General features: G+C 39.8%; 1 protein-coding gene across 22 annotated transcripts in view; it reads left to right on the forward strand.

Moving 5' to 3' along the window:
* SVIL (supervillin) overlaps positions 1–18,259 on the forward strand; it is a 114,482-nt gene that overhangs the window by 52,613 nt on the left and 43,610 nt on the right. For 8 of the 22 annotated variants that reach the window (XR_004082056.1, XM_031059356.1, XM_031059348.1 and 5 more), the window contains 8 exons: positions 2,369–2,460; positions 7,252–7,309; positions 7,433–7,584; positions 7,988–8,654; positions 13,713–13,796; positions 15,771–16,640; positions 16,970–17,134; positions 17,759–17,793. Coding sequence is in view for 21 of the 22 variants with exons in the window: in XM_031059348.1 (XP_030915208.1) it covers positions 2,369–2,460; positions 7,252–7,309; positions 7,433–7,584; positions 7,988–8,654; positions 13,713–13,796; positions 15,771–16,640; positions 16,970–17,134; positions 17,759–17,793 (2,123 nt within the window). In the remaining variant the exon portion in view is untranslated. The remainder of the gene's footprint in view (positions 1–2,368; positions 2,461–7,251; positions 7,310–7,432; positions 7,585–7,987; positions 8,655–13,712; positions 13,797–15,770; positions 16,641–16,969; positions 17,135–17,758; positions 17,794–18,259) is intronic. The other 14 variants (XM_031059364.1, XM_031059370.1, XM_031059365.1 and 11 more) reach the window with 5 other exon arrangements.

The raw sequence follows: 18,259 nt of genomic DNA on the forward strand, positions 1-18,259 counted from the left end.
CATGCAGGATTGAGCAACCAATACAGTGTATATGTAAAAAAGCAAATGTGTTGTAGATCCCAGCATTCAGCTAGGTATATAATAATGCTTTCTCTATTAAAAAATCATATTTTCATAAGATACTGCTCAGACCCAAGTCTGGAATCAAGACTACCCAATTCTGGTCACCATATACAAAAAAAGATTACTTAAGACTGGAATAAGTAGAGGACATTGTAACAGATAATCAATAAGACTGAGAGCCTGTCCTGAGAAATCTGAGTACATGCAGATAGCCTCTTTTAAGAAAAATAGGCAAGGTACCTGACAACACTGGCTCAAGAACAAATGGATGGAAACCCAGTGACAGACATTTAAACAGGGTTTAAAGGAGCTCTGCCTTCAAAGTCACTAGAACTCCCTGGAGGGGAGGAGCAGGGGGAATGTAACTAGTTTACAAGCAATCCAATAATATGGTTGTTTATGGAACCATCAGGCTAGTGCCAGTCCTGATTCCATGATTTTACCCTTGGAAATTCACGTGGGAATTAGGCATAGTGGTGGGTGTTCACACACAGTTCATTTAAACAAGGATTTTGCTGTTCAGTGAATGCTTTTCTCTACAAAGCCCCTTGTTTAGGGAAGCTTAAGGTGCTGCATTGTCATAGGCATTATGAAAGCAAGTGGAGATACTGCTAAATAAAGCCCAGGTATTCAAAAGTCAGAATGACTTTGAAGCTCATTCAAATGAGCTGGATCCTTCAGCACTTTTGTCTTAAGTAATTAAGTTGGTTTGGCAAAATAAATTTGGGCTTGGTTTATAGCCTTAGGCCAATATTATTTGCATTTTTCAAAATCATCCTCAACTAAAGTCTGCTATCAAATGGGAACTGGCTATCTCTCCATCTAGTGTTCTCCAGGAGTGTGTCTGTAAGAAAATAATATATTGTGAGACTAGTAAGAATTACAAGTGTTGGCAGTGTGGGGTCAGGCATAGAAAAACATCCAGTTAACTCTCTGAGTCTCTGCCTAGTCTCAGATGACACATGGATCCATCTGCTTGTGGCTGCTGTGTGCTATTGTGTTTTGATTTTTGTTTAGTTCAATTACCATGTGTTTGCTGTGTAAGGACACACAGTTCTCTCTAATGGACAGCTTATTGCAGCTCTCCATCTTCTATTTGTTATTTTCTGTAGTGGCTAACATTGCTTTTCTTGGCAGTACCTGGAATAATTTCTTTAAGTGCAGTTGTTGGAGACAATTTGCAGCAGGTGGCATGGTGCCTGGTTGTGACACAGCCCAGTTTCTTCATTGTCATTTCAAGGGTTTTATTCTCCCCTCAATATCTTAAAAAGGGATGTTATTTATAAACAATATATTTATAAACAGGAATACTTATGAAACATATTAGTCAATATATCTTAAAACTCTTTCCAATGAGAATTATTCTTTGGAAATAGTGAGTACAGGATTCATACCCTTGAAAAAAAAAGCAGCCATTTAAAATGTGTCCTCAGGAAGGATTTTCCAATAGTAAGATTGTGCTGTTTTTCTTATCAGAATGACATTAAATCATATAGCACACCACTGCTGTGACAAAATGAAGAACCTGGGATCACTGTGAGGATTTATAGCTGTTACACCTGTCTATACAGTTTACTAAAGGCTTTAAGACCATTGTAAGTTTTCTTATGCTCAGCTGGGATAGTCACAATGGCTGAATACAATAATTTGTTCTCTATTTTTATTGATTGGAGGAAAAAAAAAATCTTGCTTACAAGGAGGAGCACTTTCTCCAAAAAAGTCTCTCTAAACAGTTGGGATCTACTTTAGACCATTATGACACCCACATTTTAAAGTTAAAATCTGCATATTTAATGAAGATATTTAAAGAAGTATTTTGTTTCATCTAAATGGGCAGTATACCTGTTTTGAAAGGACATGGTATAAAATTAAATGATCTGGTACTCCTATTAGCATATTATAAACTGTGTAAGATCCAGAGAACAGTGCAGTAACAACAACAGAGTAGTCGTGCAGAAGGTTTCTAGGTGGAGTGTACATGCAGTACTGCCTTTGATGACATGTTTTAATATTTATGAAGAACCATTCAATATAGATTATATTAAATGTACTTGCTTAGTAGAGCATTTTGAAGGCAGTCAGTAATCTAATGCAAAAATGTGTCACAGTCAGTTCCAAACAAGTTTCAAATTATGTTAGGTTTGGCTTCCTGAGTTTCTTTGGGTTATTTCTTAGCTCATTCTTAGGGAAAATATTTTCTTTGGTATCTCTATTAGACTATCATGCAGTAAATTGGTTATGTCTTGGGTTTATTTGATTTGCAGCAGAGACATCCACAGTTCTGTAAACCAGATGTTGCTTTCAGTTTTCAGAAGGAGTTCTCACTTGAAGATAAAGAAGAACTTGCGAACAGCACAAAGGATATTGATGCTAATCTCTTAGCAGTACTTCCCAAAGGTAGGTAAGGGAGACATACTGTGAACACAAGTGGTAATTTAACAGCATGTGAAGTTTCATCCATGCAAGTACAAGGCACAGTTACAATCACTTAGGCACAGATGTTTTGTAAATGAGTTTTCCCTGTGAAGTATGCATGAAGGATGAAACAGGGGATGAACCACAATGCTCTTTTATGAAACCTTCCTGCATCCCTGCTGTATAAAGTTCAGCTTTGTTTACCTGTTTCAATAGGTTAGTAGTCCAAATCCAAAACTTCACAGAGTTTATTTTTATAGATAGATTAATGCTGAGTTCAGAAATATTAACTTGACTTGTTAAGAGTCACAGCTCTTTCCAGGCCCCTTTCATGGTTGGTGGAGTCACTGTGCTTGCATGACCAATTGACTGCACTTGAATTTTTGTCTTGCATGCTAAAAGGCCTGCAGTACATATGGAGTTTAGTTTGGGGGACATTTTATATTTTCCAAACTTCTGTCTTAGTCTGAGTAATTTCTGAAGAAAATAGCAGTTCCATCTTTATCATTTGACACAGTTGAGGTAGAGGCAAGAATTAATTCTCTTGAATTATTTAGAGACAATCATAATGTGCTTGACCCCCAAAGGGTGACATTTAACTGAAGAATATGTGCAACTGACACAAAGATATTCCTTTCATTCAAGGATGTGAATGAAACAGACATCAGAACTTGGAATAAAATTGTGTGTGTGTATGTTCTGGTGGTATTTACTCTTTTCAAACAAGCTACAAGGCTAAATGCACTAATTCCAACATAAAGGAGCTGGCTTGCTCTTTTAATATCATTTGTTGCTGAGTTCCTCTGGAAAGGATCACTTCTTCCAGCATAACATTTAAGTGCTATATAAGTGACATGCTTGCTTTTAAATATGATCATTACAGATGTTCAGAAAGAAACATTGTTGGCAAAATGATGGAATAGAGTGATGTGTATTTAAGCAATACAGACTTCTGACAGCACCTGACAGTAATAATCCGTACTCCCTCATTACTCCTTACACTTAGCCTTACAGTCATATGGCCAGCAACTTAACTGAGCCTTCACTTGAGAAACTTTATTTGTAAGTTGCTTCACAGGGAACTAATTTCTTTTCCAAGATGTTTCTATTTTTCAAAAAAATAGTCTTATAATGAAGGCATCATATTTGGTGTGTACCAGACTTAAGAGACGGCACTGGGAGCTTTTGGTTGCATTGCAACAGGACTACTTAAAGTCCAGGGCTTTTTGAAAATCCAGGTTATTTTCTAGAGCCTTTCTAGAGTTAATTTTGATCCAGGTTTGCATATGTTGAGAAATTAAAGGAATATGTTTACTTTTCAACTGATACAGACTGAACTGAGGCCTGCACTTGGGGATTGAACACCTTTGCTGACATAAATAGAAGATAAATGCTTTTCCAGTCTAGTTTTAAGACCATCACCTTTCCAGTTGTGGAGAGGAGGAAGTAGGAATGAGGCTGGTAGGCTTTGCTATTCTGTTAAATTTTCCTCAAAATGAAAATGTGTGGTACCTCTGTTGCAATGGTTATTTGCCATCTCTGAGAATTTAATCCTCTGGCAGGTAACCTTTTGGTCCATGTCTACCCAGGCTTCACAAGTGTACATGCTCCCCGTCTATTATGACCTTTTGGAAGGCTTAATCAAGTTTTTACAGCTTCTGTATTGTAAAAAGAAGAGTGCTGTCACATGGCTGCAGCTTTATTCACATGTCCCCTCTGCAGCTGGGGGCTTTCAGTATAAACATGTTTATGTTCTGCAGCAGGTTTCTGAAAGATTTCTGTGAATATATATTTCTATAAGAAATATTCCACCTTAATTTAAGGAGTTTTTAAAATATAAGATGCTCTCCAAATGTACTTTTTGGTTTTCATTCTGGGTCAACATATGGAACAATACTGCTTTTCCTAAATAAAAGTATTCCAAAGTAAATTTTGTTTCAAAGGTCTACAGTTGCCAAAGTTAAGATGCCTCTTGACAGTGTACCTCAGAGGGTGTCCTACCACAGCATCCTGCTCAACATCCTAAAATAAAGCCTCAAGTTCAGAGCTGTTTCTGAGCTGTGGCTGCTCTTCCTCTTGCCCTTAACTGACCAGTGGTGCTTACAAAGTGTGTTGCCATGAAGTAATCTAGATAAGGAGCTTTTACTGTGAAATTAATTATTTTAAGCTTCTTAGTGTTTTCTTGTGCACTGAATCAGATTTTTGTACTTTTTAGGTAGAAGTATTGCTGTTCTTAAGCACTCCCATGGTGTTGCTTGTGATGGTCACATGGGAAAACATCCCATGGACAGATCGAGCTGGCACTGACGTACTCAAATTGTAAACTAAAAAGGAGACACCTGGTCACCTAAATTTGCAAGGGCCAACCAGTGTCCATGGGAGTGAAATGTCTCCAACTGGTTTTAACATTTTGAAGTAAAATATTTTATTCATCAAAAAGAAACCACTAGACTAGAAGATTTTCTTAATTTTTTTCTTCTTTTGGTTTTGCTTTTTTTGTGCTTCTTTTTCCCTCCTTACTAAAACGAGAATATTGCTGGAACTGCTTTCCCCCAAAAAATTCTGCAGATGTTGGCCAAACTAGCTGAAATTACTTCTGTAATCTCAACCTTGGAAAAAGTGTAAGGCAGCATAGAGTAGTCCCATGCTATTTTTGTCCTGTGTTGTTTGGGGAGGTGTTGGGAGACATTTTTCATGAGACCAGTGCTCTTTTTAGGACTGCAAAGTGGTAGTAGAATCTCTGGAACTTCAGCTAGCATGTAGCAAGAGAGTGTTGAGCTAATGCTTTAGGAGTTCTTTGGATGTTCCACATTTCTTGTATGTGGACAACTTATAGTCAAGTTTCCTTTTCTGGGGGTGGGGGGAGAGAAGACTTTCACTAATAAATAAAGCTGTGCTTTAGAGATTTGCTAAAGCTTGTAAAAGACCTGTTCTCTGATGATGGATTTGGTGACTGTATAAATTGGTGACTAGGGGAAAAAAAGGACCAGGATTTGGATGGAATGTGATTTTAGTAACTCTGAGCTCTGGAGGCCTTTGACTTGTCTGAAGACGGACAATTACGGGTTTTGCTTTGACAATGTTGTGTCTATATAGCCAACAGATAGAACAGAAAAACTCTAATAGCTAGTGGAACATAATGAAACAGTAGATTTGGGGAGGTGAGAGCAAAGTCTTTGTGAGAAATCATTTCCTTTGGTGTGGATCTGAAATGAAGGCTGGTTTCAAATGGGCAAGTTCTCTCTTTAATACAGTTTCACTGCCAGCACAGCTTGAGTAGACAGGGCAACAGTGGAAACTGCTCATGCATTGAGAGAAAAGTCTGTGAAAACACAACATAAGGGCTCATCTTTGCTTTGGTGTTGGTTCAGGATCAGAATGTGTTAATTCTTGCTGATCCTGCACATTTTATCTGTAGTCCTACTTTAAGGCTTTTGAGCATGTAAGGTTGATGTGAGAGTCAATGTCAACAGTATCTGTGAGATGTGAGCACTGGTGTTTAGTACAGCAAACTTCCTGGATGAGTCAGCTCAGCTGGAACCCTGGCCAAGCCATGCATGTTAAGTTATTGCAGTAGAGGGAAGGCAGAAAAGGTGCATCTGACCTTTAAAAGGGCGGTGTTTCAGTAATATTTATCTGCAAAGTATCTGGAGCAATGAGATCTGGTAGCAAGAAAAGTAAGCTGATAGGTTTACCTGTGCAGTGGAACAATGTCAGCTAGACACTCCTGACTCATCAGGTGTTTCTGATGGCAATCTCTGCCAGTTTAGCAGGCATAGACTTTCACTTGCTTTAACTTTTGATCCCTGGGTCAACAGGATTAGAGCCCCAGATGTGCATTGGTTTAGGAATAGGTGCACACAGCTTTGAGCATCACGTTTGCCAAGGTTACAAGGTGTGCATGTGCATGTCTGTATGTTAGGCACACCCCACCCCAGTCCACTGCTTCCCTGGACAGCCTGGGCAGTTTCTCTTCCTGGTGGTAAGAAGCCACACTGCACTTATTTGTGTAGCACTCACTGCTGCAGTGTGGTCTGCATATGCACATATGTGGGTATATATAGGGATTACTTCATCTATCGTGCCTCCCCTTGGTTCACTACAATTTTGTGGACTGTGGCAGCTGTCTGCTGGCACTTAACACCAGCAAAGGGTTCAGGGGAAGAGAAGGAAAGTATGTGCAGTTAAAACTACAAGGGAAAGTTAGCAAAGTAGCAAGTTATTAACCATGCAAGAGTACCATAATGGTGCATGGTAATTTTCACTTCAGCAATGAGTCACTAGGATTCTTGGGATTTGATCAATATAAGGGTGTGGAGGAAAGTAAGGAAGAGGGGACCTCTTCCTTACTGTTTCTCTTTAAACATGGTCAGTCCCTGACCTTTGAGTAGGCAGGATAAGCAGACTTTCCATAATACCTGGTTTTTAAATGGGTTACTAGGGCACATAAGTTTGACTTTAGCTAATCAAAATACAACTTGTCCAGTATATACTACATCCTGAAAACTGCTAGGATGGGCATAGCAGATTTGGGATTAGCCTGGAAGTATATGTGGAGGGGAGGAGTACTTGATGGTCACACCTATGTGCCTAATGCACTTTTGACAGCACAATCTTAATAAACTATGAAAACAAGAGGAAAATGCTCATTTCCTCACAAAAGCTATTTCAAACCACTGAACTTTATTTGACTGTTCCTTCTTATTCTAAAGCATTTTAACAAGTTTCTGAAACTTACTGTTTTATAAGCTACATAATGTTTTGTTGTCTCAGTTTCAGAATTAAGAAAACTCTTTGAACCAAACAACCGAGATATTTTGGAAATGAAAAGGTAAAGGAAAAAAGTGTTTGGCCCATAAAACAAAACACACAGCTTGTTTTGTTGCCTCCTCGTAGAAACTCTGCCCTCGAATCTTCAAGATGCCTGTTTTCACAATTTTCACATATTTTTCAGAAAAGAAAGAATAGCTAGGCGCTTAGAGGGAATTGAGAATGATACACAGCCTATGCTCCTACAGAACTGCCCAGGATCAGTCACACACCGTTTGCTAGAGGAAGATACACCAAGATATATGCGAGCAACTGACCCATACAGCCCCCACCTAGGTAAGTGGCACATGGCAGTCTGTCTTGCACTGCTGAATTACTTCATGTTTGCTACACTATCAGCCTAGAAGCTCTTCTACAGAAGAGCTCTGTCAGGTTGTTTGGGTTTTTTTAATTTGCCTTTTAAGTCTCCAGTTGTCTTACTTGAAAAATGTTGATTTTTCTTATTGCTTTAAAATAACTATTTGAATGGAGAACTATTACTTATTAAAGAATTATTTAATACATATTTCTTAATTGTTTGTGTGTCCTTTTGGAGACAAAAGTGCAAAAATAGAATGTGTCTGTGCAGTCACTTTGATTTTAAGAAAATGGAAAGCTTTTAGTTCAATCAGTTTGAGGGGTGGGTGGGGTACCTGGAGTTTTGGGAAGGACTTGCTCATATATGTTGTACTTTTGACAGGAAGATCAAATGAAGAGGAGGAAACTTCAGATTCTTCTGTAGAGAAACACCCCAGATCATCCAGATATCGATCAGAAACCACAGGAGGTAATACAGAGCCCTTGTACAGTACAGCAAACATGGATGTCCAGGAACTAGAGTCAAAAGCAGAGAGAATAGCCAGGTACAAGGCAGAGAGGCGACGCCAGCTGGCAGAAAAGTATGGATTAGCTCTTGAGTCTGATTTGGATTCTGACTACTCATCCAGATATACACGGGCAAGGAAAGATCCCGACAGCGTGGAAAGAAAGGGAGTGAAAAGTGAAAGGCAAGATGATGAAAACAAGGACTATGGCACCCTCTATTTTTCCAGGACTGAGACAAAGTCATCAAAGAGTGTGATTTCTGATTCCAAAGAGTACTCCAGCCGTGAAGATAAAGATGACCTCTCAAATGAAAAGGGTGTTAGAAAAGCAGATGACAGTGCCATTAGACAGGCTTCTGAGCCTTCAGCAACCTTGGATAGCTCTGTCTCCCTTTCCCTTTCTGGACGAGACTCTTCCTGCTATAACGAAGTGCCAATGCCACCAAAGCCAGCCCCCCGAGAGTCCCTCTCCTCACCCAAGCGGGCAGCCTCACCCACCCACTTGCAGAATGACCAGCCCTTGCACAGTAACAGCAGACAAAGGTAGGTATGATTTCTAATTTTTTTTTTGCTGTAGATTCCTTTATCTTAATCAGCTTCTGCATCAGCATCTACAGTATTAATGATAATGTATTTATTACCCTTGAAGAATGTATTTAGTTGCTTTGGATGTCTCAGGCTAGATTAGTTCGGTTTATTGTATCACAGTGTGTGTCTGATACAAGGAAGTGGCTATGTATTTCTCTAATTAGCTATGTCCTTGGTTTCACTTTATATTTATAGAATTTTTGCTAAAATTAGGCCCTTAGTGGAGAGGACATAAAATAGAAATTGAAGGAATTATGGTTCTAAATCCCCTTGGGTTTTGTTTTTTGTTTTTTTAATAACCTGTTAGAGGAAGTCCTTAACTTTCTTTCTTCTATACCTTGTAATTGTTGTCTGGGAGCTTTCAAGTAGAGGCAAGCTGCTTCTCAGTGAAGATTTGACTAATCTTTTTTATGGCTTCTGCCAAAATAAAACAGTTTGCAAATTTAAAAGCTGGAGAGTGTCTTGGGTCAGTTGGAATAATAGTTGATTTGTTTTCCTGGTGTCAAAGTGTAAAAACACTTTTGAACTGTGATAGTCAATTTTTCAGATAATGTCAGGCATATATGTGTGGGAAGGGGCAGAGGGGAGAGTTAAAATTCCGTGCTAAATTGCTTTAGACTTGACAAATTTACTAACGTAATAGGGCAACCAGATTCTTCCAAAAGGAAAAAAAAATCAGTTTCCACTAATTTTGCATTACAATTTCTCAGTGTGGTATAGAAATGGTGTCAAATTCTTATGCTGACTGAAAATAATGTGTGACTAAGAATTTTTTTGAAGTATGATTTTCTCTAAGTGTGAGTCTTTAATTTCTTGGTAGGTGGATAGATAGAAAATAATAACTGTAAAACCTTAACTTAAAATGTTGCAACTAAAAAATATGTAAATGAGAACTTAATTTTATACATGTGTGCATAATGCTGAACAGTGTTGACTGGTTTTAAGAAACTGAGGTAACTGGTATAAACTCAACCATTTATGCTTTCCATAGAGCACAAGAGCTTTTCAGTTCCCAGTTGTGAGAAATCAGGAAAAAAAGGAAAGACACCAACATGGATTATTAAAGAAGTGAATGCACAGTAGTGAGCAGAGACAGGTGTTTTGGGAAGAGTATAGGGACACTGCCCAGTTGTGTAGAGATGAGGTTAGGAGGGGCAAGGTGAAGCTGAAACTGAATTTGGCAAGGGATGCAAAGCACAGCAAGGACTTCTACAGGTATGTTAGCTGGATATGGAAGGTCAAAGCAAAACTGGTAACAAAGGATGGAGCAGAAGGCTCAACTACTTTTTTGCCTCAGCCTTCAACAGCAACCTCTCTTTCCATGCCTCATATGTGGGTGGACATCAGGATGGTGACTGGGGAAGCAAAGTCCCTTCCCCTATAAGAACAAAATCATGTTCCTGACTGCCTGAGGAAACTGAACAAAAATAAGGCTACAGGACCCAATTAGATTTATCCTGGAGTCTCGAGGGAGTTGTCTGATATATCTTCATGATATCTGAGCAGTCAGGTGAAGTCCCAAGTGACTGGAAAAAGGGAAACACTGCACCCATCTTTAAAAAGGGTAGAAAGGAGGATACTGGAAACTGCTGCCCTGTCAGCCTCACCTCTGTGCCTGGGAAGATCATGGAACAAATCCTCTCAGAAACTATGCTAAGGGACACGGAGGACAGGGAGGTGATTCGAGACAGCCAACACAGCTTCTTCAAGGCAAGTCCTGCCTGACCCATTTAGTGGCCTTCTGTGGTTGAGTGACTATGTTAGGGGACAAGGGAAAGGCTACAGATGTCTCTGTCTGTGCTCCTGCAAGAGCACACAGTTCCCCACAGCATCCTTCTCTCTAAACTGAAGAGCTGTGGATAGATTGTTCAGTAGATGAGGAATTGGTTGGACAGCTGCATCCAGGGAGTAATGGTCAACAGCTCAGTCCTGATGGACATCAGGGACAAGTGGTGTCCCTTAAGGGTCTCTGTGGGGACCAGGGTTATTTAATGTCTTCCTCAATGACACAAGGGGGTTGAGTGCACCCTCAGTAGTTTTGCAGATGACACCAAGATGAGTGGTATCGTTGGCACTCCTGAAAGATGGACATGGGAATCACCCAGAGGGACATGGACAAGCTTGAGAAGTAGGCTTATCAGAGTCTCATGAGGGCTTTGGTAAGGCCAAGTGCAAAGTCCTGCACCTGGGCTGGGGCAAGCCCCAGTAGTACCAGTACAGGCTGGGGTTGAAGGGATTGAGAGCAGCTCTGCCAAGAACTTCGGGGAACTGGTGGATGAGGGGCTGCACATGAGCTGGCAATGTGCACCTGCAGCCCAGAAAGCTAAATGGGTTCTGGGCCACATCAAAAGGATCATGGTCAGCAGGTTGAGAGAGATGATTCTGCCCCCCCTACATCACTCTCGTGAGATCCCACCTGGAATACAGTATCTGCAATCCTCAGCACAGGAAAAACATGGAGTCTTGGAGCAAGTCCAGAAGAGAGCCACAAAAATAATCCGAGCAATGGGATCCCTTTAATATGAGGAAAGGCTGAGAGAGTTTTAGGGTTGTTCAGCTTGGAAAAGAAAAGGCTCCAGGAAGATCTGATTTCAGCCTTTCAGTGCTGCAGGAGGTGATTATAATATTGGGATGGACTTTTTAACACAGACATCCCTCTTTTCTGATAGGACAAGGAAAAATGGTTTTGAACTAAAAGAGGAGTAGATTGATGCTAGATATAAGGAAGAAAAATTTTTACAAGGTGGCTGGTAAAACACTGGCACAGGTTGTCCAGAGAGAAGGTAGATGCCCCATCCCTGGAAGCATTCAGGGTGACATTGAAGGGGACTCTGAGCAACCTGCTCTAGTTGAAGGGTCCCTGCTCATTGCAGAGAGATTGGACTAAATAACCTTTAAAGGTCCCATCCAACTCAAACTATTCTGTGAGTAATAATATAATACAAATTGCTGACTGCATTATCTCTAATTTCAGATTTTTTTCCGGATGAGGCTTGGGTCAGTGTTTGCATAAAACAAATTTCCCCTAATTCTGTCTGTCTGTCTTTTGAAGGAAACCATCTGCACCCACCAAGATGTGGTGTAGTACTTAAAGCAGCCAAGAGCTTAAATGTGTGATTTGGTCTCTTGCTTGGTTACACATGTAGGCAGTAGCTGGTATTTTAAAGGCCATGTTGCCAAGAGCCCATTCTTTAATATCTCTGACACTTTCAGTGCCAGTGTGTACTCCCTTGTATAATATTCAGAGATGTGAGAATAACCTCTCTGAAACTCTTGTCCCTGATTCTGAGTGGCAAAAAAGTCATTGTGTCCGTGCAGTCCATTTAAAGTTGCTCTGTGGTGGTCCCTATAAAGCTATTTGCACACAAGAAAAAAGGCTAACTCCAGTTTTTCAGGTGACTGCTATTCTGAAGTCAGGGCCACTTTATATACAGGCTATAAAATTGGTTTTGGTAAATTTAAATTTCCTGAGTTTAAATTGGAAAATAAATGCAGCTCACTTTGGAATATATATGAAAGGTTTTGTGCCTTCAGTAATAAGATTTAATAATTAATCCAGTTACCCATCACTGAGAAGGTATCATTTGACATAGCCTGCATTTGGCTCCTGCAATGGCTGATTAAATTCAAAATGTGGCTTGCGTTCTTCTGATTGCACTCTTCAAAGGATGAATGATCAAGTACAAATAATTACTGCTTGGGCCGTGCCCACTATAAAATTGTGCCAAAGTACACATTAAAAGAGAAGGAAGTTCCTGTGCTTCAAAACAATTCCAGCTAGCTGCTTCTAGTCTGCTTCTGTGAAAAGGTTTTGCCTCCTCTTTGGTCAGTTCCATTAGGGATTCAAAAACATTTGGAAAACAGAAGGCGTTTCAACAGTTGGTGTTTGCTGTTCTAAGATAGATTTGGATTAAATGACAACAGTAGGTGAGTTCTCAAATTTAAACTTACTTGCATCAAATACACTGTTATCTCCAGAAGAGTTGTTGACTTAACCTTTTCCAACTATTTTTCATAAAAGAGTAACTAAGAAAAATTGAAGTATATGACCTAGAGCTTGATTTGGGGTTGTTATCCCAAATGGCTCTTCTCCAATGGAAAAGTTCTTTCAGACATAGCTATAAGTCATGGAAAGCATCCTGGATGTTTGTCACCTCTGGGGAGTGAGTTTGTAAACATTAATGTGGCAGGACAGGCTGTGCTTGCAAGATTAAAAGTACTTGATGTGTTCTACTGTTGGTGAGGGATTGTAGGTGAGCATTAGGCAAGTTTTTGCGAAACTATATAGGAAGCAAACAGCCTTTCTTGCGCTGCTGCAGGGCTTTTAAAAGCTCTTCTTTCTTTTCATGCTTTCAGCTCCAAAATGTGAACAGAGTAAAGTCAAGGCAAGATTAAATTAGGAGTCACTTTTTTCCCTAAGTTTTTCCTTTGCCAAGTCACCCAGTGACACAGTGTCTTTGGCTTATGCTAGCCAGGTGGGCATTTCTGAAGTTCTATGATACAGGGTTACAAGAGGACAGAGGGGTTCCAAATGCTCCTGAGAATTTCTTAGGAAATATGATATAACATTGTGAATTTTTCACTTCATTAAATTCCTATTGCTCCTTTGTTTTGGTTGCAGCAGTCTTTACCACTTTAAATCACAAATTAAAGGGATGTTTTTAACAGCTTTTACAGATGTCTTTACACAAACTGACCCGCTATGGCAAATGCAAAAATAAGATTGTGTAGTTGCTTTCACTTCTCAATTTTTGGACAGTGTGCCTTGGTAAAGTTACCTCTGCAGAATCTTTACCACTTAGCATACTTTGTATATGTTTGTGGGATTATATAATAATTTATTTCCCAGTTTATCACCTTTGAATTGGATTAGTGTGCATTGCTTTTGTTTTCTAGAACCGTCCTCTGCAGCTGAATAATCAAAATAAAAAACAGTGGGGAAGGGAGATTGGGAGAAATAATGGGAGTATGTATTGAGATCTCAGAAATTACCTGAAGTTCTGTTTTCTGTAGTAGTGCAGGGAAAGCAAAACCTGAATGGTTTCTTCAGAAAGATTCAGAAGGGGACACACCTTCACTTATCAGCTGGCCCTCCAGGTATCATAAAGCATAGCTGTGTGGCTAACAATCAGACTGCAAACTCCCCTTCCTTCCTTTTACTATCTACATTTAACACTTGCCCTTAATTTTCCTTTAACAGCAGCAAGTAAGAAAGTGGTGTTTTTTGTGAATAAAAAGCCTGTGAAACTTCTCTGAAGCATCTGCTTTTATTCTAACTTAGAACCAATTGGTATTTTGGTGAAGAAGCACAAATTCTCCAAGCTTCTTCCACAGCTACTATCATTCTGGCTTCCACTAGATTTTATAACTTCTTATTTTATCTCATTTTGTGCTCTGCAAACCAGCACATTTTTATACTGTACACCCTTCCATCTTAGCATTCCCTACAAGTAACTCCTTGAATTCCAAAGGAGATGGTACAAGAGAAGTAAAAGAAAAATTACATGGAAAAGTAAAACGAAATCATGATCAAAGCTACAGGCAGCTGCTTTCTCCTGGTTTGGTAACATTTACAGTAAGCCCACCATGAAAAGCATTGCAGGAAGACTCTTTTTTCATGTACCTGATTAAAGTAATACCTATAACACAGTACTAACATTGGTGTGTATGTTCTGGAGAGTGCTTGGTACATGTAGTTCAAAGCATACTTCTTCAGACTTAACACACTTTATGTGCTTAAGCAACTTTCCCTGACAAGTGCATCAATCTTCAGAGGTAAGAAGCAGCAAAATGTTAGAAAGAGTGGTGTTTCAAATAACTTTGGATATTTTGAAGTATTCTCTTAGATAATTTGCCTTTTTTTCCCCCTAAATCTTACTTTTTTCTTTTTTCTTAATGATGTAAACTCCAAAAAGTCTGTTGGTAGCAAGCCTGGAATTGCATATACTTTGAGCTGGATTACTTACTTTCAAACAGTAGTTTCCTAGTTTGGCTCTCTTTCCTCAAAACTAAAATTATTTTTTCATGCCCATTTGGGAGGGGAGGAAGTACAGGGCTTTCATTTTTAATATTGTGTATGTCATCTACAGACACTCACTCTGTGAGGTGTCTGAGCCTTGGTGAGGCTGTGAAAGTGCTGGAGAGGCAAAGGCTGCCCCTGGCTGCATGTGCTTGCCTCCCACTGTGCTGCTGTATTCTATTTAGAAAGGTTAAATAAAACTCTGTTTTGCATGGATGTTGCACAAGTCCAGAGGTGTTTCTAGAAAACACAGTGAAGTAAGGTAACTTTTGGGAACAAGTTTGTTTTTTTTTTTTTTGCAAGTTTTGCATGTTAGAATGTAATGAAACATTTTAAAACAGAATGCCTGTTTCAGTTTTTAAATGCCTTTTTCCCTGCAAGCTCTCTGAAAAGCAACAGCCATGCCATAGTTTTGCTTTCAGGTTCAGGACTTGCCCTTTCAATGTTTTTATTACATACTGAAACAGGTTATAGTACATGTGATTTTTCAGATGTCTTAAATGATATACAAAAACACAAGTAAACCAGTCTCTGGCAAAATATCTGAAGGGCTAGGTGGAGATAACGTGTTTTTTCACCCCTCAATGCAACAACATCTTTGTATGATCTAAGCTTGCCAGTGTTTAGACATCTTCAAACATCTGACTGCCTACACAACTGCCAGTGGAATTTGCAATTTCAGGCTGAACCCAACACTCTGATAATATAAAAAGCAGTTTTGGTCATCTTGTTTGTTTGAGACTGTGGGTATGTGCTGTTTGGCAAACGTACTTGTGATCTCATGAGAACATACTGTATGTTCCCAGAGCTTGCACAGTTACCTTCTCAGGAGTCATGCATGTCCATGGCCCCTGAACCACTTGACTGTTTTTGAGCAGTGTTACTGCTAAGACCTGGGGGAAGGAAGGGGTTGCATCATAAGATTGCTTTATTTTGATGCATTGCTTTTTATTTTACTACAATGTTGCTGTCTGTACCCACAGTAGGTGTCTGTGTTCCTTTCCAGATTGGGTATTGCTGTTCACAGCTTTAATCCTTTTTCTTTCTTAAAGAGTAAAAGTTAGAGAGAAATTGGTGAAAGAGGAAAGTGCTCGTGGAAGCCCTGAACTTGTCACAGACACAGTATCTCAGAGAAAATCCCATCCAGTGCCAGCCCACTACATGCCTCTTCAGACAGAAACGTCTGCCTTTGATAGGGTTCTAAATCAGCCCGTCAGTTCCGTCCGCCAGCCAATCCATGGCTATATCCAGCCTGCTGGCATTGCTCACACAGCTCAGCTGATGGCAGCAGAAGAACCAGCAAACAGCCCTGCTGCCAGCCTCCTGCCCACAGACACCAAGTCCTCAGCAGCCACTGCCTCCGAGAGTGAAAAGAAGGAAGCACCTGGTTACGGAGCAAAACCTGCTGAAGAAGATTCCTTGGAGGGGGAACAGGCTTCCAAAGGCAGAAGGCCCATTCTGCCATCTGAGATTCGCAAGCAAGGGAAGAACCACGAAGGCCTCTTTGGTGGAGGAGAATTGGAGACCCCTGTGGGGAGCTCCTCCTTTGCAAGCAAACCGAAAGTTAACTCAGAAGTTCAGAGGGAGTTGGAATGCAATAAGAGGCAGGCCTCAGAGCAGCAGTTTAAGAGCCCTGAGAACGTAGAAAGGAGTGAAGCTGTCATGTACATACAGAGCGGATCTGTACTGCAGCCTGACGAGGCAAAGGCTCCTGTTTGGAAAGTGTCAACAAAGCATAAGGTCCTGACTCGCTCCATGTCTGACTATACTGTGACTACTAAGCTAGAACCTTTTAAAAGTAAGGAGAGCATGGAAGCAAATCCACCAAATGGTGAGATTGGCATGGTTGACACAAAAGTCTCTGTTGCCCAGCTCCGTAATGTCTTTCTGGAGTCTGCTAATGCCAACAAGAAAACGGAAGTGTAGGTGACATTTCACTCATATTTTCGTGTGAAACTTGCACGTCCTTGGCAAAATTACACCCACTCAACAGCAGTTGTTGTTCGGCACTTAAAGCACACAGCTTAGCTCTCACCAGAGTGTACTGGAGGCTGAGATGGTTTGAACCCTGATTTTGTGCTTCTGCTTGCTAGTGCGAGTTGTGATGTGGGGTAGCTGGAATGTGTTCGTCTGCATGGACCCGGAGGAGCATGCAGAGTGGTCTCTGGGGAGTTTTGAGATGCTTACATCTATGTTTTACTTCTCTCTCCTATTTTCTTTCCTATGCGCTCTCTGTGGTGCGATTTGAAAGCGAGTCTCGGTTTGAGATGTCGGCAGCAGGTAGTACTGTGTCTGCCAATGGGGACCGTGGGCCACGAAAGGCAAGGCGCTATTTTACTCCTGGTGAAAATAGAAAGACTTCTGAGAGATTTAAAACCCAACCTATAACATCAGCAGAACGAAAGGAGACAGATAGGTAGGCACGTACGTAGCTCTGTGTAGCATTCTGGCACAGGTGGATATTAACAAGGGCAGAACCACAAGCAAATCTTGTCCCAAGGGACAAGATTTATCCATATATTAAAATAAACGTTTTCAGGGTTATTGTTTGTCTTTAAAAAACAATTTATTGTACCTTCTTACAAAATGAAATCCAAACCCCTCCCCCCAACAAAAGCAATTTTGTTGCAAATTCCTCCCATTTGAAATAGTGAACAGTGAATCATCATAAAGTACTGTAGCTGTCTGGTTTGAATGTTAAATGCTTTTGGTTTCATATAAAGGGTTTCGTTTTCATCTACTCTGCTCTATCTTTTACTCTCTTTGTAAACCACCAAAGGTACCTTTTTATGTTAAAAAGCTGGTAGCAAATCATAGACTTTTATTTTCTGCAAGGTGAACTAGAAATAATTTTCCTTGACTGTGTTTAAGTTTGGCTACAATTGCTCGCATTTATGCTTTATTAAAGGATGTTCCCAAGTGGACACTGCTGAAACTTGAAAAACAGATAAATTCTCCTGCTATTTCAGATTGAATTTGAATTTCATTTTTGATGTCTTGTTTCCAGCTAACTTTTTTCTGTTTGATAATTTTTCACTAGGTCAATTTTGTATGCAGAAATACCAACTGCTGACGGTATGTTGCTGTACTGTTTTCCAAGGAAGAAATGGGCATTGATGTGTTTTATTTTGTTTTAACTAAAGAACTGTTTGATAATAAAAACAAAATCCACTTGAAAATATCTTTGCCTATGATATATAGTTGAAATACCCCTTTTCCTTGGGCCATATCTACTACAGACTTGATTTCAATCTCATTTTCAGTCCAAAATCTGTCTGTGGAGACCAAACTTCACATGAGAGTCAAGCAGAGAATGGCTTGAAACTTTTCTATATAGTTGGGGTTGGGTTTTATCCTAATTTAGACAATAAATAAGCTAGTTGTTGGGAAAAAAATTAGTCATTGGTCAGTTTTAATCACTGGTCTAGGACTTACAATTTAAAGAAAGCCTGTAGTATATTGTGAAACTGATGTTGCTAACTTGTTTTTTGGCTAAGGAAGTTGCAAAATACAGGTTATTAAATTACAGAATTTAGTCTGC

Source organism: Geospiza fortis, unplaced genomic scaffold (assembly GCF_000277835.1).
Source record: "Geospiza fortis unplaced genomic scaffold, GeoFor_1.0 scaffold75, whole genome shotgun sequence".
Taxonomy (NCBI): domain Eukaryota; kingdom Metazoa; phylum Chordata; class Aves; order Passeriformes; family Thraupidae; genus Geospiza; species Geospiza fortis.